Source organism: Chanos chanos, chromosome 14 (assembly GCF_902362185.1).
Source record: "Chanos chanos chromosome 14, fChaCha1.1, whole genome shotgun sequence".
Taxonomy (NCBI): Eukaryota; Metazoa; Chordata; class Actinopteri; order Gonorynchiformes; family Chanidae; genus Chanos; species Chanos chanos.
The window spans coordinates 1,559,983-1,585,216 of record NC_044508.1 but is presented as its reverse complement, the minus strand read 5'-3'; the positions used below and the strand labels follow the sequence as shown (position 1 = coordinate 1,585,216).

The 25,234-nt window shown below is 44.5% G+C and overlaps 1 protein-coding gene across 1 annotated transcript; it reads right to left on the bottom strand.

The window, feature by feature from the left end:
• Window positions 1-1,634: 1,634 nt before the first annotated feature.
• chfr (checkpoint with forkhead and ring finger domains, E3 ubiquitin protein ligase) lies at window positions 1,635-14,809 on the bottom strand. The gene is made up of 18 exons (XM_030791717.1): window positions 14,741-14,809; window positions 13,788-13,936; window positions 12,539-12,638; window positions 11,379-11,488; window positions 11,109-11,165; window positions 10,168-10,350; window positions 9,321-9,482; window positions 8,780-8,948; window positions 8,257-8,411; window positions 6,671-6,833; window positions 6,108-6,250; window positions 5,027-5,149; window positions 4,845-4,928; window positions 4,227-4,297; window positions 3,999-4,086; window positions 2,761-2,868; window positions 2,085-2,157; window positions 1,635-1,858 (listed from the first exon to the last, which is right to left on the bottom strand). Exons 2-18 carry the CDS (start codon window positions 13,897-13,899, stop codon window positions 1,816-1,818), a joined length of 1,944 nt encoding a protein of 647 aa, XP_030647577.1. The 5' UTR covers window positions 13,900-13,936; window positions 14,741-14,809; the 3' UTR covers window positions 1,635-1,815.
• Window positions 14,810-25,234: the final 10,425 nt, after the last annotated feature.

Sequence of the window (25,234 nt, the reverse complement as noted above, 5' to 3'; positions counted from 1 at the left end):
TTACACATGGCTTCTTGCTCTTTGCAGCAAGCAACAAATGAAGAAAAAGGAAAAGCAAAACAAAAAAGAAAAAACATTGAATGGCAAAAAAAAAAAAATCTTTCCCAATAAATACAGATTGCCTTTTTTTCCGCCTGTCATTTTTTCCAGGAAGCAGTGAGAAGGTGAGAGGAGCAGTAGCAGCAGCTGTTTGTAGTGGTGATGTAGCAGAGGGGACAGTGCAGTGGTGATGCAACAGAGGGGACAGTGCAGTGGTGATGTAGCAGAGGGGACAGTGCAGTGGTGATGTAGCAGAGGGGACAGTGCAGTGGTGATGCAACAGAGGGGACAGTGCAGTGGTGATGTAACAGAGGGGACAGTGCAGTGGTGATGCAACAGAGGGGACAGTGCAGTGGTGATGCAACAGAGGGGACAGTGCAGTGCAGTGGTGATGCAGCAGAGGGGACAGTGCAGTGGTGATGCAGCAGAGGGGACAGTGCAGTGGTGATGCAGCAGAGGGGACAGTGCAGTGGTGATGCAGCAGAGGGGACAGTGCAGTGGTGATGTAACAGAGGGGACAGTGCAGTGGTGATGTAACAGAGGGGACAGTGCAGTGGTGATGCAACAGAGGGGACAGTGCAGTGGTGATGTAACAGAGGGGACAGTGCAGTGGTGATGCAACAGAGGGGACAGTGCAGTGGTGATGTAACAGAGGGGACAGTGCAGTGCAGTGGTGATGTAGCAGAGGGGACAGTGCAGTGGTGGTGTAATAGAGGGGACAGTGCAGTGGTGATGTAGCAGAGGGGACAGTACAGTGGTGATGTAGCAGAGGGGACAGTGCAGTGGTGGTGTAATAGAGGGGACAGTGCAGTGATGTAACAGAGGGGACAGTGCAGTGGTGATGTATCAGAGGGGACAGTGCAGTGGTGGTGTAACAGAGGGGACAGTAAAGTGGTGGTGTAACAGAGGGGACAGTGCAGTGGTGGTGTAGCAGAGGGGACAGTGCAGTGGTGGTGTAGCAGAAGGGATAGTGCAGGATCAAAGTTTGCCTCCTCACCGTAAACAGGCTCCTGATTGGTCGAGTGCATAGGCAAAGTATAGTGATTCATCTCGTGTACTTAGTCTCTAAAGTGTCCACACACTGAAAACCACCGAGCAAGCAGATTATCGTCATAACAGGCAAACAAACACGTGTACTGTTCAGTACAGTAAGGACAGAAAGAGGTGGAAGCACTAGACTGTTTACAATACTGACTATGCCATGAGAGTGTACTCTAAATCTACACAGCACCTCTCCATTTTCAGGCACGAGGGGTTCTGAAGAGCGTTGACAAAAACACTCTTCTGCAGACAAACTGTTGTGCTGTTTCTGAGGATGCAACTGTACAGTCTGGTTTTGATTGCCAGCTTGTCAATAAGTAGAACTATAAAAAAGTTTTACAAAAAGTAGCCTGGTCCAATGCCCTGAATGAATATAACTGGAATGACAATGACAGAGACCAACACAATATCAAAGTTTCCAAGTCAAGACAAAGTGCGGTTTTTGATTATTCTACAGACGCTATAACGTCCCATCTCAGGGGACAGTTTCTCTGTCCCAGAATGCATTGCTTTAACAAGTCTGCTGTGACTACGTGTCGTTTATGCATCAGCGCTGCAGAGGTTCAGCGTGTGCGACGGAAGATCGGTTCATAGTTTAAAGGGCTTTGTGGTAACACACGTGTCCATCCGAGGATCAGTCTTATAGAACAGTGCAGAGGAGTGAGAGAGGCAAGAGGTTGCTGTGGGTCCAGTGATGGGGAGTTTTTCACCCGTCGACGCGGTGTTTCACACTGCTCAGTTCTTAAAGCGGGTCTGCTCACAGATGTGATTGAATTTCCTGCAATGGGAAAAATACTGAGTGAAACCAATTAAAACTTCTCTCAGGCCTGCCACATTCATTCCTGTACATCAGTGTCAGTGCTTGTTCAGATCTGCTCCCTCTGCTGGTGAGATTTTGGAATTGCATAAAAACTATATTTAAAGCACCCTACACATTTTCACCTATGTTAATATGAAATCTCATGATGGGTTGCTTTAGGAAAGGAAGAAAAAGGGTGGTTTACATGGCATGGTGGGCTTTGACCTGCGTGCGGCAGTTTCTTCCCCAATAACAGTCAGGTCTGGAGGTCACAGCAGCTGTGGAACATAAACAACCAATCAGAACAATCTGAAGAATGACATCACACACACTGAGCCAGTCAGCTGCAGCCTGGCTTTGAGAACCACAGAGCTTTTCTGACTATGGCCGTGGTATCACACGTGGGAAAGTCTAATAAAATCAAATAAACAGTCCAAAGACAGTGCACCACACAACAGCCGTGAAATACGCTCAGGCCTGGAGAAGCATGTTCCAACCATGACAGTGAGGGGGAAGACAGAGCACTGGGAGCATTGGTGGAGGACTGGTTGAAAGGGAGGTTATGGTAAATGTCTTGAGTCAGTGCAGTGAGGAGGTGTAGTATGAGGGCAGGTTGTGTGAGGGTGGAGAGTGAAGAGGTGGAGTGTGAGGGTGGAGAGTGAAGAGGTGGAGTGAGAGGGGAGATTGTGTGAGGGTGGAGAGTGAAGAGATGGAGTGTGAGGGTGGAGAGGGAAGAGGTGGAGTGAGAGGGGAGATTGTGTGAGGGTGGAGAGTGAAGAGGTGGAGTGTGAGGGTGGAGAGTGAGGAGGTGGAGTGTGAGGGTGGAGAGTGAGGAGGTGTAGTGTGAGGGCAGGTGGTGTGAGGGTGGAGGGCAGTCTGACCTGGTAGGTCTGAAGCAGGAATGTTCTCTCTGTATTTATAGGCCAGCTCCTTAAAGGCTCTCAGACCACAGCAGTAACAGAGTACAGCGTTACTGTTGATTCGACAGTCTGTAAAAACACACACACACACACACAGAGTGAAGACAGTCATTCCAGTACACATTACTGTTGATTCGACAGTCTGTAAAAACACACACACACACAGAGTGAAGACAGTCATTCCAGTACAGCGTTACTGTTGATTCGACAGTCTGTAAAAACACACACACACACAGAGTGAAGACAGTCATTCCAGTACAGCGTTACTGTTGATTCGACAGTCTGTAAAAACACACACACACACAGAGTGAAGACAGTCATTCCAGTAGACATTACTGTTGATTCGACAGTCTGTAAAAACACACACACACACTGAGTGAAGACAGTCATTCCAGTACAGCGTTACTGTTGATTCGACAGTCTGTAAAAACACACACACACACACACACAGAGTGAAGACAGTCATTCCAGTACACATTACTGTTGATTCGACAGTCTGTAAAAACACACACACACACAGAGTGAAGACAGTCATTCCAGTACAGCGTTACTGTTGATTCGACAGTCTGTAAAAACACACACACACACAGAGTGAAGACAGTCATTCCAGTACAGCGTTACTGTTGATTCGACAGTCTGTAAAAACACACACACACACAGAGTGAAGACAGTCATTCCAGTACAGCGTTTCTATGGATGTGACAATCTCACAAAACACACAAACACAGAGTGGAGACAGAGTCAGTTCATGACTGACCAAATGAAGACGCTGATGGAGCTCCTCTGTGGGCCTGTGCGATGGAAATGACCCCATCATGTCACTATGAGTCACTTTGTTGAAAATATAATGATGAACTTATGTCACATGACCAAATACACTGAAAGGTTTGTTCTAATACGATTTGACCATCTAGTGTCAGTCGTGACTCGTCCCTGTCGGCGTAGGAAAAGATCGGAAAAGAAGCCGATGTCTGATGTATACTGAGTGAGAATGAACGACTGAAGGCAGAAGCGCTGCGTATAGGGCTGATACAGGGGAGTCCTCCACAGGAGAGAAAAAAGAAAACTGAAACAGTGCCGAAAAGAAGAAGAGGAGGAAGAGGAAGAGTCGGGACAGAATCAGATTTACCAGGAGAGATGAAAAAGAGGAGGAAGAGGAAGAGGAGGAAGAGGAAGAGGTGGGACAGAATCAGATTTACCAGAGAGATGCAAAGTTCCTTGCTGCACGCCTCGCAGACCTTCCAGGAGCATCTGTTTCCATGACAACCCTCTGGAGGCCAGGTAATTCTGTCAAAATGAGAAAGAGGAAAATGAAGCTCCTTAGAATTACTGTGAAGGAGCGATTAAGGTGACCAGGCAGTGGTTTCTCCCCGCACATGTAAGAGAGAACGGTAATGTCTTATGAGTAGGATTCTGGAGTTTTCTACCTGGAGAATTTCTGACTCGTAGTTATTGCCGTTAAGAACCCCATCCAGGCATTTGTCTGTCAAATTCAATTCTGTGAAGAAAAGGAATTATTAGAGAAAAAAAGAAAAAAAAAAGGAGAAAAGATTCAGATTGATGCATGAAAGCCACGTACAGTCGGCTGGCCCTATCCGCGGGTATACGGTTCCAGGGCCCCCGCAGACGAAGCCGGTCGACTGTATTAGCTTTCTGACAGAGTTACAGTTTCTCCATTTTAATTTTCTTAACCTGTCTTCCTTTCAGTTTTGTATTTGTATTTTTTCTCCCGCGAGTTGGAGGGAGAGGTTACAGTAAGAAAAGCAAACGCTTCATCCGTTCCTTCTGTGTCAAGCTAACTTTATCACTGCATTAAGTAGAGGGACAGTTCCTCTGATCACATACACCTGACCAACCAAAAACTGCCAATTACACCCCTGTGCGTTCCCAGCTCCAATCAGCACACCTACTGACCCCAGCATAAGACACACCCCTGAAACGTCACACAGAGCTAGAGCCTAAAACCACGGCGTCACACCAAAACCCAATCACAGCGATGAATCCACTTCCAGAACAAAAAGGTTACGGGGAACATGAAGCAGTACCGCTGAAAGGGGCGAGGCATCCCTGACAACCAATCCGCTGACAGCCCCAGTACATGTGACAAAAAGGCCTCTGGCACACCATACCTGAGGAGGAAAAAAAACATAAATCAGGCAAGCGAACAAACAAAACGACCAATCATGTTTCGCTCTCCGTTTGACGGACAGGTCGAGGAGCCACTCACAGTGCTGGGAGGAGATCTGCTGGCCAGTCACCTCAGCTCGGCGGTCAGGCATGGGCTGCAGACAGCAGGTGCAGATAATGTGACTACCCTGAGGTAGACATTTAAACGCCTGAGTCTGTGCAGCTAAACACAGGAGAAATGGAAACACACACACACACACAGAGACAAAACCAAAAAGTCAGACACACCGTTAACCCTTTAGAATAGTCTCACAGCCAGACTATAATAAGCCAGACCTGACTGGATGTTTTTAAACGAGATTCTAAAACATTTCCAATGAACTTCAAGATTAGGGAAGGCTATCACGGAAACATCTTTCTGCTGCCACCTACTGGTGACATACTGTTTGTACCTTTTCAAAAACATGTGCAGAGCCTTTCAGAGCTTGATCCACTGACAACTCAACAGGCATGTGTGTGTGTGTCTGTGTGTGCATGTGTGTGCGTCTGTGTGTATGTTCGTATGTGTGCATACGTGTGCATGCATGTGCTTGTTCATCTGAGGCTACAGGACTGGGGTTCTTGAGCAGTTGACACATTAGATGTTGTGGTACCCGTGTCTGTATGGGTGGATTGGGGCGTGGTACCCGTGTCTGTATGGGTGGATCTGGGCGTGGTACCCGTGCCTGTATGGGTGGATCTGGGCGTGGTACCCGTGTCTGTATGGGTGGATCTGGGCGTGGTACCCGTGTCTGTATGGGTGGATCTGGGCGTGGTACCCGTGTCTGTATGGGTGGATCTGGGCGTGGTACCCGTGTCTGTATGGGTGGATCTGGGCGTGGTACCTGTGTCTGTATGGGTGGATCTGGGCGTGTTACCTGTGTCTGTATGGGTGGATTGGGGCGTGGTACCTGTGTCTGTACGGGTGGATCTGGGCGTGGTACCCGTGTCTGTATGGGTGGATCTGGGCGTGGCACCCGTGTCTGTATGGGTGGATCTGGGCGTGGTACCTGTGTCTGTATGGGTGGATCTGGGCGTGGTACCCTTGTCTGTATGGGTGGATCTGGGCGTGGTACCCGTGTCTGTATGGGTGGATCTGGGCGTGGTACCTGTGTCTGTATGGGGGGATCTGGGCGTGTTACCTGTGTCTGTATGGGTGGAGGTGGAGGGAGCGTCTCCGGGGGTTTTGGTCATCATGTCTTCTGGAGCAGGTCCGCAGATCCACAGAGCCGAGCTGGAGTCCTTTCTGTAGCCTGGACACTGTCGACACAGCAGGTACGGCTGGCTGTCCAGAGACCCGCAAAAACCCGGAAACAGACACGTAGAGACAGGCAGACAGACAGACACACAGACAGACATAGAAACATGCATGAACCCAACAGGATAACTGCAAAAGCTGCCTGAAAAGCAATCTGCATAACTGACCTCTAGCTGCTGGAGGACTCAATTACAAGCTTTAAAAACCACTGTGAAAAACCAGTGGCCATAATTATGGTTAATACCCAAATATGTTTATTAATAATTCTGCTCTTATGAGTCCTGTTGTCTCATTATGTTTGGGAGTAATATAATTTATATGACATATCTATAAGAAGAGCGGTTTTGGGGGTAATGTAATTTATATGACATATATCTATAAGAAGAGCGGTTTTGGGGGTAATGTAATTTCTATGAGGTATTTATAAGAAGAGGGGTTTGTAGGGACCTGGTGTCGGAGGTGTCACTGTCATTGTCGGAGAGTTCAAACAGATAGTCTGAGCTTCCCTCCTCGTCGGAGAAAGAGCGATCCACCCGCGGCTGCAGCATGTCCTGAGTGATCTTATTCCGCATGTCCATACTCTTCAGGTCCTCCTCACTGCGACACTTCTCTGGGGTTTACACACACACACACACACACACACACACACACGCACACGCACACACACATACACGGGTGCAAACACACGCACACACACAGACAGACAGACAGATTAGACCCAGACCGATTTCCCCAAATGCATCACAGATACATGATCATCATAATGTCGCTAATGAAAAGCACTATTTCTCAAAACAAATGTTTACTTTTGTTAAAATGAAACTGCTGTCATTGTGTGAAAAGCCAAGACACACTGGTACTGGGAAACAGGCCACAGGCACAAAGTCTCTGGAGTCTGGTGATTTCTGACTGACTGACATACTGACTGACTGATTGGTTGAGTGACTGACTGGTTGATTGTTTGATTGGTTGATTGACTGACTGATTGGTTGACTGACTGATTGGTTGGTAGACTGACTGACTGATTGGTTGACTGACTGACTGATTGGTTGACTGACTGATTGGTTGACTGACTGACTGATTGGTTGACTGACTGACTGATTGGTAGACTGACTGACTGATTGGTTGACTGACTGACTGATTGGTTGACTGACTGACTGATTGGTTGACTGACTGACTGATTGGTTGACTGACTGACTGATTGGTAGACTGACTGATTGGTTGACTGACTGATTGGTTGACTGACTGATTGGTTGACTGACTGACTGATTGGTAGACTGACTGACTGATTGGTTGACTGATTGGTTGAGTGACTGACTGGTTGATTGTTTGATTGGTTGATTGACTGATTGGCTGACTGACTGATTGGTTGACTGACTGACTGATTGGTTGACTGACTGACTGATTGGTTGACTGACTGACTGATTGGTTGACTGACTGACTGATTGGTAGACTGACTGACTGATTGGTTGACTGACTGACTGACTGATTGGCTGACTGACTGACTGATTGGCTGACTGACTGACTGATTGGCTGACTGACTGACTGATTGGTTGACTGACTGACTGATTGGTTGACTGACTGACTGATTGGTTGACTGACTGACTGATTGGTAGACTGACTGATTGGTTGACTGACTGATTGGTTGACTGACTGATTGGTTGACTGACTGACTGATTGGTAGACTGACTGACTGATTGGTTGACTGATTGGTTGAGTGACTGACTGGTTGATTGTTTGATTGGTTGATTGACTGATTGGCTGACTGACTGATTGGTTGACTGACTGACTGATTGGTTGACTGACTGACTGATTGGTTGACTGACTGACTGATTGGTTGACTGACTGACTGATTGGTTGACTGACTGACTGATTGGTAGACTGACTGACTGATTGGTTGACTGACTGACTGACTGATTGGCTGACTGACTGACTGATTGGCTGACTGACTGACTGATTGGCTGACTGACTGACTGATTGGCTGACTGACTGACTGATTGGTTGACTTTCTGCGTCAGGGTGGAGAAGGGTACCTGGGTGCTGGAGCAGGTAGGCCTCCACCAGGTTGTTGAGGATGTGGTTTTTACGAATGCGCTCCACCGGACAGCGACAAGTCGGGCAGAGAGACGAACGCTCCATCCACCCCGAGTAACACGCAGCACAGAACGTATGCATGCAGGGCTGCAGGCTGTCTCACACACACACACACACACACACACACACACACACGCACACACACACACACACAGAGATAGACACACAGAAACACATGCAAATTGAGTTAGACATAAACACACAGATTTTATGGATGTAATTTGTATTGATTAGTATAGGCATTCTGTTCTTCACACTAGAACAATAAATCAGTGGTAATATGTGCATGTGCGTGTGTGTGTATGTGTGTATAGGTTTATAAATGTGCAGGTATGTGTGTGCGCGTGTATAGGTACATTAATGTGCAGGTGTGTGTGTGTGCGTGCATGTAGTTGTGTGTGTGTATGTAGTTGTGTGTGTGTGTGTAGTTGTGTATGTATATGTGTGTGTGTCGTTGTGTACCTCACGCAGTCATACAGCAGATCCTGACAGATGATACAGGTCAGGGATTCTTCCATCTTGTCTGTTTTCACTCCATCTGGTTTGGTTTTTCCCTCCATCCCTACGACAGAGCCCTTGGCATCACCTTCACTGGACTCAATGGCCCCAGAACCAGTCTCTCTGGGCTCATCTGACACACACAGAACCAGAACCCATTATCTACTACGCTTCCTGCTCCGGTCCGGTCCAGTCCAGTCTACAGTGTTAGCCGCAGGAGTACTCTAACACCACCTCTGAAACTTTCCCCACATACATACTCAAGGCCTTATATGAAAGATACATATATTAAACATCAAACACATCCATACAATTATTATTATTGTTATTATTATTATCATTATTGAAATCACACCATCTCTCTCTCTCTCTGTGTACATACATACATACATACATACATACATACATATACACACACACACACACACACATATATATATATATATACACACATACACACACACAGTATATATACATATACGTACATTCATATATACATATGTACCTGCGTGTGTTTTCCTTTTCTTCCTCTCTGGCTCACTCTCCTCCGTGGCTGCACTCTCTCTGTCCATGAGAAGTTGTTTCAGGCAGAAGGGTTTCGTGTCCGGCCCTCCGGCGCCCCCCTCTGGAGGGTTCTGGGAAGTGACTGACAGCTCAGTCTCTGGACCTGTGACACAAAACAGGAGCACAGGACATCACTGGTCCATTCCTAAACCTCCACACTGTGAGACAGTGCATATCTTAACAACACACCACCACTGCCAGACACAGCCCGTCCTCAGACCTGCACGGTCGCAGGCCTGCTGTTTAGTCCTGAGTTTAAGGGCTGGATTTCTTTTTTTTCCCCCACCGTTGTGTTCCTACCTAACACAGCTCTAGAAAGAGGATTTGACTGATTGGAGTGGCTGTGTTTTATGTACTGACACTGTTTCAAACTCAGATGCCAATAATCTGAGTCTCAAACCTCAGGGCCAGAGTAGCACACCTCCAACAACACCGTTATTTTAACATTCAAGAAAAAAACGATGAGAAATCACAATACTTTTAAATCACAATGCACCCTCTGACTGCACACCCGACACCCTCTGACTGCACGCCCGACACCCTCTGACTGCACGCCCGACACCCTCTGACTGCACGCCCGACACCCTCTGACTGCACGCCCCGACACCCTCTGACTGCACGCCCCGACACCCTCTGACTGCCCGCCCCGACACCCTCTGACTGCCCGACACCCTCTGACTGCACGACACCCTCTGACTGCACGACACCCTCTGACTGCACGACACCCTCTGACTGCACGCCCGACACCCTCTGCACGAGGACATGGAGGGAGCGGTGGCTGGTTTTACCTGAGCTGACTGTGCGTGGGTGGGGAGTAGGGGTGGAGGTGGAGTAGATCTGGGTGGAGGAGGTGGAAGGTTGGGGCTCCTCGTGCACTGGGTGCTGTTCCAGAGAAGGAGATGCAGGACTGACTTCAACAGCAGGGTCCTCCTTTCTTCCTTCTGTCTCTCCTTCTGTCAGACTCTCTCCTCCTGTCAGCCAGAGGAGATGTTTACATTTCAGTACAGAGAGAAGAGAGAGAGGAGTCGTGTTTCAGTACAGAGAGAAGAGAGAGAGGAGACGTGTTTCAGTACAGAGAGAAGAGAGAGGAGATGTGTTTCAGTACAGAGAGTAGAGAGAGAGGAGACGTGTTTCAGTACAGAGAGTAGAGAGAGGAGACGTGTTTCAGTACAGAGAGAAGAGAGAGGAGACGTGTTTCAGTACAGAGAGAAGAGAGAGAGGAGACGTGTTTCAGTACAGAGAGAAGAGAGAGAGGAGACATGTTTCAGTACAGAGAGTAGAGAGAGAGGAGACGTGTTTCAGTACAGAGAGAAGAGAGAGAGGAGACGTGTTTCAGTACAGAGAGAAGAGAGAGAGGAGATGTGTTTCAGTACAGAGTGTAGAGAGAAAGGAGACGTGTTTCAGTACAGAGAGAAGAGAGAGGAGACGTGTTTCAGTACAGAGAGAAGAGAGAGAGGAGACGTGTTTCAGTACAGAGAGTAGAGAGAGAGGAGACGTGTTTCAGTACAGAGAGAAGAGAGAGAGGAGATGTGTTTCAGTACAGAGAGTAGAGAGAGGAGATGTGTTTCACAAACCAATTTCTTTTTTCCAGCTCTGCTGGAGAGCGTTTGTAAACATACACTCAAAAGTAAGAACCGCTTCCGCTGCAAACTGCAACACTATAATAAAAACCCTACGCCTGTTTGTCTGGGCCCATAAAACTACACTAGACACTGATTTCATTACTCACTGGGGGGTTGAGAGCCAGCAGGCTTCGGTTTCAGTGAGTGGTAAACGTATGCAATATCTGCAAAACAAACAAACAAACTTCCCATGAATTTAAGAAAAAATGCTTTTCAATTTGTCTTCACTTTCAAACGTGTCCGTGGCCATATGAGCATGGTGATGAGTATTTATTTCAGCTCAAAGACAGAGCCAAAAGTGTTTATCAACAAATAAAAACAAATAAACGCATGTGTAATTCCAAACAGGGAGATAAACACACTGAAGCTCCACTCACTCAACACTGGTTCGTTTTTTCGGTAAACAAAGTAGATGACGTCACCACTCTGCAGTAAGTGCATCTGTTTCTTCACCAGTTTGGACATGTTTATCACTGTCCCATTAGTGCTGAAGGGAAAAACAAAACAAAACAGAACAATACAAATACATTTTAATAAACATGAACACAAGACAAAGATTACTCTAGTACACACGGACAGACAGAGATAGCATGGGGCAAACAGGATGGAGCTCCCAGCACACAGCGAAACACGAAAACCACAGTGGGAGAAAAGAAGAAAATCAAAGGCTTAATGAAGCTTCCGGCTGAGTCGTTAATTCGTTAACTACTTTCAAGACACAGCTCGACCTCTGGAAAAAAAAAAAAAAAACATTTAGCTGTAGCAGCCCCTCCCCGATGACACATATTAAAGCATTTAGAACTGTGTACTGGCCGTTGAAAGTGACCTGAAAGTGATGGGTACACGGCCCTACTTCACACAGACTAGCTACTCCAAGCAAAACACATCAAGACAGTCACCCTGCACCTCAGAGACCCACAGCTGAGAGACTGAAGTTTGATTAAGCAGCGAAAACACGTCGTTTGCTCAGTGAGGCTAGGTGTGGGGAGCAGAGAGAGAGTTCTCATTAGGAACCCAGAGAAGTTAGCAGTCGGCACACTCTACGCTGGTCTCTCTGACAGACTGGCTGCCCTGGAGCTCCGGTAAAAAAAAGACTGGTAAATGTCCAACCACACAAACCAAAAATCTCTCCGTGCATCTCATACAAAACCAGAGCGACCCTTGGGCTGCTGACAAACGCCACAGTGAATCGATACTAAATTAACTCAGAGTTTAAGAGATACAGGTCTGTGATCCGAGGCCCGGACAGAGCTGGACACAGTGACTACAGCGACTCTTTACTGGGAACATGAGCTAACTGTCAGGCGTACTCATGTGACAAAGTCAATGGTTGCCACCGATGCCTGTGAAGATTAGAAACAGAAATTACGTGATGAGACACAGGATAGCGAAGTCCCCCCTGGGGCCTAACAGAAATGCGCAGGATTAACCAGTAGGGCTGTGTACCTGTGTTACCTGTTACACAGCACAAAAACACAGCCTTAAAGATAAAGATAAAAAACAAACCAAAAAAAACAGTTTCATGATATACATGTACCTCGTGTCCTCCAGCCACGCCTCCCCAGACTCCTCATCCTGTGTGATTTTACAGTGGTCTCCCGAAACCAGTTTATTAGTGGGAAAAGAGAGGTCGCAGCCTAGACAACAAAAACAAAAACGACGACAGATCCGTAGGTTACAACATGCTTGAATGAAATTCACCGTCTGACGTGGATCACTGTGTGGTCAAGTCAACTGCAAATATGTCAACAGAGTTTAGAACTTTTTTTTTTTTTTAAAACTGTCCAGTTTTTTAACTGAAAATATGTAATGATTTTAATCTGATTAGGCTTGTTACCCCTCTAACCAACTACTGCACAAATGAATACATGTATGAATGAACAAAAGAATGAAAGAAAGAAAAAAAAAGAGTTTGAGTATCAGCTCAACCTTTTATATGTGTTAATTCAGTCATGTTACTCTGTCATATTACGCACATTTTTACCTCGTTATTCAAACTTATGCTCAAGTTATATAGGCATTGTATATGCATTCAAGTTATACAAACATTTACAATGGATAAAACATGAAAATATATTCCACCACTTGCATGTTCCCACAACTGTACTGATTATATCTATCTATATATATTTCTATATCTCCCTCTCTATCTATCTATCTATCTATCTATATATATATATATATATATATATATATATATATATATACACATACACACACACACACATATATATAACATGTATATTTAAGTAACTTTACAACAATAAACAAACAAAAAAACAAACAAATTTAGATACAAGTGGAATTTAGATACAAGTGGACACGAAATGAAAAGTTCACACGGAATTCCAATCCGTGTGTCAACCAGGCTGGGAATGAGACATGAAACGCTTAATAACCAGACGGTCGTAGACAAGACCGGCGAGAAGAAACCAGCCTTTAAACGCAACCCATACAAAAAAACTACTTAATATTCCACACGCAAGTTCTCAATAGAGCCTTTTGTTATAATCTGAGTGGTGTCGAAGTTTACAGAACTATAGGGCTTTGTGTCCGCACTGAATTCACTGAATGGTGTTCAGACTGCGGTGAGGCGGGGTCAGTTCTTGTCTGACTAATATTCAAAACATGGGCAACAGTTAAAAGTGTAATTTTACGTTTTCCCGAGCGAGACAATATTTGGTGGTGATGGGGGCGGTGCTGAGAAAAACTATGTAGCGAAACGGCATCGTTCAAACAAAAATATGCGATAATGACGTTAATTTATTTATGATAAATTAACTCACCTTTTCGTCTGCCGACAGTACATTCCCTGTTAATGAGCAGTACCTCTGGTTCTGCATTAGAGTCCAGTTTAACCAGCTTCCCCCATGGTTCTCCTTTACTTGTGTTGTCCATCTCCAGCAGCTTCAAAAACACGGTTGAATCCGGTCAACTGAACAAAATACAATTTCACAGCCAGTGTTAATTAAACCTCCAGGAAAGAGGGGGAAACGGAGAACTCGTGTCATAAAGGGTATCTTGAACCTACACATACACACGCAGCCCCATTCATTATGAGAAGCTAGTGAGCGCAAATGTTCATTGTCTCAAACAATATTTTGCTTTTTATATGTTCAGTCTCTTTAGACTGCCTGTTATTTCCTAAGGCGCATCATGTATCATGTTTTGCCTGTGATGCAGCTGTTCTTTTGAAAATGTTTTAACAAGATAAGATGCAGTTCCTCGTCGTTACCAGTGCATTTGCTTTGCTTTTCTTAATTAATTAAATTATGTAAATGACGAAATGTTAGTTGTTAGTGATACTTGGACAAGAACCATGTCACCGTGATAAAAAAACAGCATGTGCTACTGGCTAAAATACAAACAGAGCAACAAAAACAGAAACATTATGCTCTTCGCTCTGCTAGGCTAGGCTGCTAACAACGCTAACTACATTGACTAGCACAGATCAACGATTTGTTTCATGATTTAAAAAAAGACATTTTCTTTCGCCTTTCTAAGACTGGACATACTGGAAGATTTCCAGCCTGTTAGAAGAAGCTGACTTACTGGCTGGCATGCTAACCACTAAACGGGTTCTGTAATGTTTATGTCTTACCTAGCTAGTCTTGTTAGCTTGAAATCGACAAGAATAAGAAAAAAAAAAGAAGAAGAAGAAATCGCGATTTCTAGCAACTATCAACAGATCATTCAGCTTTCACGCAAGTCAAATGTCAAGCAGAACATTTTACTATACCGCATGGTGAAGTTATTTCGGAGCGTGTTTAAGATCAGAAGTCTTCTAGTCTTTCATTTTCTGAGCTTGGTACAAAGTCTAGCACTTCCTGCCGACCGTAGGCATTTACAGAGATCAGCTGACACAGAGGGGTGGGAGCGGTAGGTCTGTAAAGCTATGCTTTCCAATGGTCTGGGCGAACGAAATGGTGTATTCCAAATAAACCAGTTTAATGGTTTAGCTTTGTTTGGAAATGTTAAAATCTTGGGGGTAATGATGATAGAATCGCTTATTGATCCAGTAATTGTCTGCCAAAGTAAATCACAGCTATATCGACCAAAGTCAGACTTTGCATATGGACGTATCAATAACACACTGTACAACAAAGCCTCTTATCTTCCCCGGCTCTGTCTTTTACGCAAATCGTCTGACTATGCAAATATTTTACCCTTTGCTTGTATATAATCCAAATCTTTAAGCCCTGGTACCCTTACTCTTTTTGTCTTCTAAGAGAGAGAGAGAGAGGAAATTACAGTACAGGTGTCACTGCAAGAACCAACTATCTTTACACTTCTACAGATCTGTGCATTGCCCTGACAGGGCAAGAGGAGGCAGCTCGTTCCTGATCAGATGAACATTCTCTCGAGATTCTTCTGGAAGATTTTACTGCGTCTGGTCATGACCAGAGGAGTGTCAGTGTGTGGGTTGTCATTATCCTTCTCTTACTGGCTTTCCGTCATGTCTGCAGGAGGCGCGGCGTGTTGGAAAAAGGGGAGTGTGCCAACGGAAACAGGCAGTGCCCTGAATGTTGTCCTGCGACTCTGCTGGTTACAGACAGGGCCACAGAAATCTTAGTCTTTCTGAGAGTGAAATACATACATTGGAAAACAGCATAGGCTGTCAGTTCACAGTGAAGGCAGGAAACAGCAGCTGTTCATTGGCTGAGGCACTGGGCATCTTTCGGAACATTTCTTAGTAGTAGTATAGTGGTCACTTAGTACTCTGTTTGTCTCTTCTGTGTTTAAGCAAGGGACTTTCTTTCTTTCTCATTTTCATTGGATGATGAACAAAGACTATCAGTCTCAGTCTAACATTAGTCATTTTGCACTATTTATAGTCAGAGACTGAAAATCCCTCCATTTGGTCAATTCTTGCCCTTGACGTCTCTCTTAAAAACAAAAGAAAAAAGATTAAATGTGTGTGTGTTTTTTTCAGTCATTGTCTCTACATGCAGGTCCTCCTCCTTTGTGTCTTTCTCTGCTCTCTTCTGTCATACACCCTGGTGCTGAGAAAGTTCTTTAGACTGGGGCAGACCTCTCTCCTTGCTCTTATGCAATGTGAGACCAACCATATCTTCCAAAATCCATTCTGGGGCACTAACCTGCTTATCATTTTACTTATACCTCAAAGCAGCAGTTTGACTTGATTTCATATTCATACCCAGCCCTCATAAAACAGATACATTAGATCTAGAGGGACTTACTGTATGCTCATCGATAGTCTTGAGAGCTTAACACCACTATGTGTCTGTAATGGCCATAGCAAACCACTCCTTAATGCAGAGCTAATCCCTGCCTGCTCCCTGTCTTCCCACAGCCTGCATTATTAATGAGAACAGTGAAGGCAGATGAGTTTAGGGACCTCTCTGCACTAATGCATTCATCCTTCATTGTTAGAGATCTGTCTAGAAAAATGTTACAAACACATACACACACACTCACATGCAAACACACACATTTGTTTTTATATGCCAAACCACAATATATGGTCACTGGGCCTTAAAATGCCCATTTAAGCTCCAACTGGGAATAATTATAACTTGAAGTAATCGCAGAGGGTATGCATCCGAGATGCCCTCAGCAAACCTTTGTCTGTTAGTACATCAATACCACTCTCCTTTGGACGGTTCACCCCGAGCAAACTGCACTTCGTGATCTTAGCCACTAGGAGGAGCGCTTGCTCTATGCATGATATATGACCTCGGGTACGTCTGACAAGGCCTAGCGTGTGGAGGTAGGAACAGTGACTGTTTTCCAATTCTGATAAAACAGTCATATCAGTGAGATGAAACATTGGTCTTTAAGACTAATTTTCCACAGTTAATTTCAACGTGCACGATCAATTTTATCGCGTGCGTTCATTGTCAAAAGCATTTAATACAGCGTCCTTCCAAATGGAAAGATGCTTTAGATTGGGGGCACTACGGTAGGTTCTACAGTGTACACAAACTTAGACATACAGATTCATCTTTGCGGTAAAGACATCCCTCAGATGACTGCTACCTATAAATTTTAATGAGCGTCAATCTCTGTGCCAGTTATTACGTCTACAGTTGGTCTGTAATTGAGGTGGAAGAGCTTTTAGCGGTTCGACTTTGTTCAGAGTAGATCACGAACAAGCTCCCAGTCCGCACATGAAATATTCCCTAAAAGCCGAGAGAAGCTCTACCTCCGTCGTTTCTGCCAACCGCACTCGTTTGTCAGAGCCTCCGTGATCACAGGCTAACAAATCCCCCGTGCCTTCCAAGCTGTCGAACCCTTACGCTGGAAATCAAAGACAAAAGAACAGAAAGAGAGAGAGAGAGAGAGAGAGAGAGAGAGAGAGAGAGAGAGAGAGAGAGCAGGCGAACGGGAAAGAAACAGTGAGTTGTCATTTAAAAATTACTTCAACGTTCAAAGCCTTTGGCCTGCCCTTTAAAAATGCCTATTAGTAGTCGGAGCTGCAAAGATTACAAGCTCAGAAAATTTCTTTTACTGTAGACTGGTACCTTGAAATTACGTCACATTGAAGCTAAACCTTTCAGTAAAAATTTTAGGTCTCATTATTTTTCATTTTATTTTCTTTCTTCATTTCCTATTTTTTTTCGGAAACAGCTTCAGGATCGTGTGTGTGTGAGCTATGATCCATTGTTGCTCTTCACAATTCCTTGTATAGCGGACGGTCTGTTTTTTCAAACGTTAAATCTGTGTCGCCTTATTAGGCACGACCTGGCATCTTGTGGCTGTGTGTGTGTGTGTGTGTGAGAGAGAGAGAGAGAGAGAGAGAGAGTGAGTGAGTATGTATCAGCTCCGTGACTTACACCAACAAGTATCAGACGAGATAAGAAGCATTCTTGGCCGGCGCAGAAAGGTTTACAGAGAGGTTCTGCTTGATATCAGCTCTTGTTTTTTGATGTGCTAAATAGCTAGCCATCAACACCTCAGCACAGCGGTGAGAGAGATTCTGTGTAGCTCAGGCTACGCTCAGTTGACCATAGAGGTCAACGTTAACACGGCCCCCAGTAAGTCAGCGACGTCCATCTTTATCAGACACCACCATTATGAGAATATGTGGGCTGTCAGTGTAATTGAGAGTGAACTCAAAATTTTTAACTCATCTTAATTCTTGCCGAAAACTAAGTAGTCTACTGGCACCCACATTTACACAGCATTCTGTGTCTTTTTATTTCGGGATTGGATTTTAAACATCTCAGAGGAGGACTCACGTTAGCCAAACGACAGGTGTGGTTTCGGTCTAGTAAGGCAAATGCCTTGAACTCTTCTGTGACCTTTTTCGGAGCAGGTAGGAGCTAGACCACGCAGACATGAGCCCACACAGGAATGCATGCCTGGCGAGAGAAGTATTTGGGACCTTGTTTTTGAGCCTTCTCCAAGCTAACAAAGGCCCGTGTTTGCTAATTTCCACATAGTCTGCTTGGTTAAGCTTTGTAGCTAGCCGAGAGGCAGCCCTTAAGCGGTGACATTAACAAACAGCGAGATAAGATAGCGAGTCTTATCTAACCACTCGTGCGCAGATGTCAGATAAGAGCGTTTTAAAAAAGCGGGCGGAAAAACGGCTCTACGACACAGCCAGCCTTAGTTTTTTTCTTTTCTTTTCTGGGTCAGGGTTGGAATGTAGAGAGCTGGCGCTAAAGCCAATTTCTGAAGGCATCGGTTAGCACTTAGCTTACCTCATAAGTCCTGCAATAGCAACATAGCATAGTAAACGGAGCTGTATGTTTAAAAAAAAGTCGAGTTTAACCCGAGGTCAAATTCTCCGCCATATTTTAATCCTTTAAGACTAAAACAAAGATTATGAATAAGGAGAGTAAGGGGTCAGTTGTACTTTCGCGTACCTGTCTTTAACGGTTATTTTATAAATATGCGATAACACGACCTCGGTGCGTTAGACCCCCCAAACAAAATCGCAGTAACAAGTTTCCATCTTGACCTATACTCTTTTTAATGTTCTTATAAACACATAGCCAAGAAATCCTAGATCGTTAACATTTTCTTTTATGAAAGATTATATTTTGCTGTGTCTCTAGAGTCCCATAGATCTTGACCAGTCCATGGTCATTTAGGCTGTGTGCTTGTGCTCTGAACGCTTTCACTCGAACATTTTCACGATCGGGCTTTGAGACGTCGCTGCATCACAGTGAGAATGTCAACAAATGAATAATCATTCCAGAACTGTAGATAAAGAACAGCTTCTGACCTCGTTGACATTGTTTAACCCGGCCGTTAAAGTTATTTCATGGCAACTTGCAATGCTTATAGTTACATCAGCCGCTCTGAATGTCAATAAGTTCACAAACGTCCAGTGATGTAAACTGTTATCATCTGCGGATGATTTCCAGGAAATATATCAGCTAGAAGGCATGTTATCAGATAAGATTATCAAGAAAAAAACCCTCTTCATTTCACGGTAACCTAGAACGAGTAATACAACCACGATGCTGAAAGAATTGCAAAAATAAATTTCGACGGATTCAGCCAAACAGTGCGCTGTGTTATTCCATATTTACCGTCCAGGTTGTACAAATATTATAATCTGAGTGCGTATAGGAGGGGAAAACAGAGAGTTTGCGTTGCTGGGATGCTTTGTATGACTTCAGCAGCACATCACGCATGGTGGAAATATTTCCCCCACAAGAACAGAGATTATAGATCCTTTACAGCGTTCAAAAACTGGTACTGTTGTGATGGCAACAGTTCCTCCAGTTTTAGGTTAAAGACATAGGCTACGCGACACATGACACGTAACCGTGACAACTGAGACCATGTTGTTGTGGATATAATGTTTGTATAACACAAAATGTAGGCATGGGCCAAATATTAATGATGTTCTTTCATTGTGCTTCATCCATTATTGAAAAGATAATATTTTGTCTCACTGCAAAATTGAAGCGTTTTATTTTTCTGTAAAAATCTTGAAAAAGGCCCGGATGACTGGTCAGTAGTTAAACTGGGGTAACGTGGACTCGTGATATGACTGGAGGAGTGACTCCTGGACTGATGGAGCTGATTTTAGACATTTCATGTGTTTTCATTTTTGTCTAATTTAAGACGATTTGTAATTCAGTCTTCTGATCGTGTTAGCTAGGGGTTTACAAATTGTAAGATTATTTTCCACTTAAACTGTCAAACGTCGTAGTATTCCAAGAGACACTGGATACGCCACAACTGTGATTCTGTTTCTAAACTTATCTTTCCTCCTCTGGAAAGAGGAGCAGACGTCCAAGTAGACAGTCATATATTTTCAACAGTCAAACTGCGTGAATGTTTAGCAGAGTATCACACCTAACTGGAAGGCATAAATCATTTCTTTCAGTGCACAGTTTTGATGAGAAAAAAAAAAAAAAAACCTCTCACATTTGCCAGATAGCTGTGAGGCAGTGTTCTAACAAGGTTCTGTAGGAATACACTCCTGACAAGTGTAACATTCAAATAAACTTAAGTTGTTTTTTTTTTTTTTTTGCGTTTGTACATCATCCTGTCACCAGCTGGCAACAGCGCAGTCTCATCTCTCTCCCTTTCTCATCCGATACCCAGTCGCTTTTGATTAACGTCTCTGTGGCTAATTGCATGCTTTGGAGATGCCAAGCGAGATGTTCCCTGTTGGGGATTGATCTGCAATCTGTCTTGAGTTTTTCTTGATGGCACTTAATGGCTAGTTTCTTCTGTGTCTATAGATAGACACCAGGGATTTGTGTTTGTGTTTGTGTGTGTGTGTGTGTGTGTGCGTGTGTGTGTGTGTGTGTGTGTGTAGGGGGGGAATTAAGGATTCTATGGATTTCCCTTACCCAGAATGCCACCCCGTCCCAGTAGGTTTGTTTGTTTTTCCTCACTGGTATTAATAATTACTCAGATTAGACCCATGCTGGTGATTTGATTGGACGCTTGGCATCTGGGAACCGTTTTTACACTCAGTGATACACACACACAAACACACACATATGTGTGTGTGCGTGCCCGTGTACACATACATGTTGGAAGCAGGTAATACAGTTCAGGGATAGTGAGGCCAGATTGCTGAATCCATCCCTGGTTGGCACCCCATTACTGGTCTCTCCTGCCCAAAGGGCCATGGTGAAACCGGAGCCCTCTCTCTCTCTCCTCTGGGCCACGTCTGCCAGGAGCACCCAGCTGCATAAACTCTCTTCGTTTTTCATGGCTCGCATGCACGATGCTGCCTGTGTGTGTGTGTGTGTGTGTGTTAGAGAGTGGTTTCACTACGCTGTGGAAAGACATGAATGAAAGTGAAAAAATGTTTTTGCCTGTGGCTCTCTGTTGGCTCCTCTCTCTTCTCTCACCACCTCCTCCTCCACCTCCTTTTCTCGTTCCTCCATCCTCTCATGGCAGACTAAAGCTGCTGTTTTGAAAGCCGAACCGTTTGTATTCAGCTGTAATATTCTCAGGGGTTTTCTGTGGCATTTTGGCTGCTCTGGGAGAGGTGCACAGACATGTCATACAGAAGTTGGTCTCTAGTTTGTAGTTAGTTCCTTCTTCAGCTTTCCACCCAGTAATGCTAATATTGAATTGTGACATCACTATACAACCCCTAAGACCCCGCCTTCTGCATCTCTTAAACGTCACGTATTCAGACGTAATACATACAGAAACCCCAAAGTGACTCCGTTTTCACATCAGATTTTGAATCTCCTGCTCGCTCTCATTAACTTTTGATCGTTCTCTGGGCCAGTGTTGCTCAGAAGCCAAGTCCCCTGCTAATGAAAAACCGAGTGAAAAAAGGGGCGGAAACCAACCTCCCTACGTCCTCCAAAACAACAAGGAACACCGAGTGGAACGAAAAATACTGCATTCACAACCTATGACACACAGAGAGCTACAATCAACTGGGCGATCGACAACGAAATAAGGGCTGACAACAACGACAGTGCAGTGGGTTTTCTGCCCCAGTGGGACAACGACGTGGTGAGGAGCCCCCCCCCCCCCCATCCAGGACCGTTGGCAGCGTTTAAATCCCCCGTCTCTCCAATCCCGACGGAACACGTATTCGTGGGACAGGCATCCGACCCACCTGTCATGATAACAGGGTGGACCAAAGACACGCACAACATGACGTCGGACGATTCACCTCACACGTGCTCCTCTCACACACACGCACTCGGGACAGGACAGCAGAGCAGATAACGCACAGGACAATACAGCAAACAAATCAACCACGCACGTTTTAGAAGTTGCCTTAATAAAATCAGAGATACGTCCTTGGACGTAACAGAGGGTTGGAATGGCCACCAAGGATCTGAAGCCCACCCTCAACTCTCCCCTCTTAAGCCGCATCTAATGAGAGAGAGATGTGTATGTTTAAGGAGGAACACAAAGGTTAAAAAAGAAAGAAAGAAAGAAAGAAAGAGAATGCATTGGACCTGTCCTTTGGAAGAACAATTGTAATGTTTGTGGGCCAGCTTGTGGGTCTGTGGACTGATCTGAAATCAGTCTGACTGAAATGCCTTTTTAAAGCTGTTATAAAGCTGTGTACAGGAAAACTAAGCCTCAACATCAACAAAGTTTGCCTTTCCCAGCTTCTGATGTAGTCTAGCGGACTGAGTCACAAGAGCGAAACCTTTATAATGAGTTTGCCCGCATAGAAAAACTGCCCTCCTAAATCACAATGCCCAGAGGTGCCCCGGCCAATCCAGACACGATCAGCCCTAATCACCAATCTCCATTTCAAATCCTTCTCACTGAGTGGAAACTAAATGTATTAGCCTCTGCTGGGAGAGACTGCTGCTTCAAAGCAATTTCATAGGCTACAGGCTAACCATGTAAAGGCACGTCGATAAGGAAAGGGATGTGGTGTGGCCCAGGCCTGTTATCTTACCCTATTTTACTCTGTCCCTCGTACGAGCCCTGTTCCTGCCCATTAGACCAACGGTACTAATGTGAGGGTTGTATGGCATTGATAAGAGGAAAAACCTAGCAGAAGCACAGGCATCAGATTACAGCCTTGTTTAGAGAATTTACAGAGAAAATGCATGGGCCAGAGATTTAATGAATACTGTTTGGGTCTCAGTGGTTTGCTATGATCGTTTACAATTTTGAATAACTGCGTCATACATAAAATGATGTCAATGTTTAAGGTTTTGATCGGAGGCTTTGACATTTGGGTTTTGCTGTTTCGTTCCCATTATTGTTAACCAGTTGGCATCTGACGGCAGGAAAAGACCAGTAATGAAGTGGAATCTGTCCTCTCAGACTTGGCCATATTCCTCGCAATCTGGATATGTTCTTATGAAAAAAAAAAAAAAGAAAAACAGACAAACCCAAATCTATCAGTATGAACTTGTCACAGTCCCCTGGCTGTGACGGCTGATTTCAGGACACTAACATTAACCTCCTTAAAGCTGGAAAGGCAGGGAATGTATGAGGCTAAGATTTGAACAAGCCACACTGTGACCTCACAGACTGTCAGTGTTTACAGTCGAAGATGTTCACTGATAGAACACGCAAACGTATCGAATCCGAACTGATGAACGTTTTAAGGCAGAAACATGAAGGTAAAAAACAAAATTGGGCGTGCCTCTTCTTTAAGTAGGGAAGATGTCATTGACGTGTTGAATAGGAGCATGCACACAAAAGTCAGAGAGACACACACTTAACTCGACGTTCTTAGAACTGGCCATTCAATTACAGCACGCCCAAATTGAAACGGATTATGATTGAAGTCCTCCCAATTACACATTGCTTCCAGGCCAAACAGTTCTTTTTTTTTGTCTTTTCCCTGGGAGCACATTTAAAAAAAAGTCTTGTCTAGAGAGCTGGCCAGACGTCGAGAAATATTGATTTTCAATAACCTCTTTTGAAGACCGAGCGCAGTTTGATCCTTGTTGTCATTACGAGCCTGACACTAGAGCGGAGATTTGAGGAGACTTGCGGCGAAACGCAGCACACGTAGTCAGGATGAACAGCGGGTCACGGGAGCACACAGGAGAGCCCCGTCAATAATGGATCGGGTGAATTTGCGTCCACCCACGGCCGTGCTGTTTGAGTGCCTTGTGCGGTCATTAGCGAAACAGACGAGCGGAGAAGAAAAGGGAAGCGTGCGTCTCTCCTCGTGTCTGATAGCCTCTCTCTGAGACACTTCTCCTGATAATGAGTCCAGGCTGCAGGTCAATATTCTGTGCACCTTCGAGTCAATAACAGTTACTTGCAAAACAAACACTCAAAACCGGCTTTTGTGCAAAATCAATGTCCTATTAGACGCTCTTCCCATTTTCGCTCTGATGCCCAGGTCGAGCTTCGTGTACAATATAGAAAGGTGCTGATAATCACTGGACTTAAACCATGTCTTATCTGTCGCATCAAGATTAATATTAAATCCTAATGTGGACCGTATCTCTGTCGTCTACTTCAACTCTTCTGATACCAGAGATCTGATGTAGCCTTTGATTTATTGCCTTCAGTGGGTGGAGAATATTCTAGTATATACTGTATAATATCCCCCCAAAAATGTTATGCCCCCAAAAAACCTTGTGCTCCAAATTATTTACCAGCACTGAAGAAACTGTTACTGTCGGGAATTAACATGGAAATAACGTTGTTGTAAAACATTCATTTAATTCAATGAATATGCGGTTTCAAGTTTGTGTAGCATTAAAGTAGTGCGTAAACACCAAAACGATTTGCAGATGTTTGATCCGACCTTTATTCCATACATGTTTAAACCATGAATGTTCATTTTCATTTTTGTCACGCCTAAAACTCTACTTGTTTCTGTATACAAGAGTCTAAGATAAACAACTGCACAACACCACAAGGTCGACAGAGTGAGTCTCTTGCCCCCTTTCAGTCTGTCCGTTCCCTGTCCGTCCAGTTCGCTTGGGCTGTGAGACCGTTTTCCTTTGGCACAGTTCACCGATGATATGGAAGTCCTTTTTTTTTGCGTTTTTGTGATTCGTTTGCTCTTCGTCGTAAAACCATATATATAACGTTAAAACCATTTTTCTCACTGAAGCTTTTCAGTATCCTGTCAGGTATGCAGTCCAATCAGGATGCTCCAATGCTGCTTTGCATAGATTGTTGGTGTTTTTCCAGGATCCCGCCCCCTCTTGATGCTTGTTGTCTGATTGGACTGGCTGATCTGTTATGATGAATTTCAACAGTTTCGGAAGTAGTTCCATTTCAACTTTTTTTTTGTTTTCTAGAAACATTTAAAAAGCCTAATAAATTTACAATGTAATTTTTGTTCCAAGGAATATCAACAAGATATTTACATTTTTTTTTTACATAA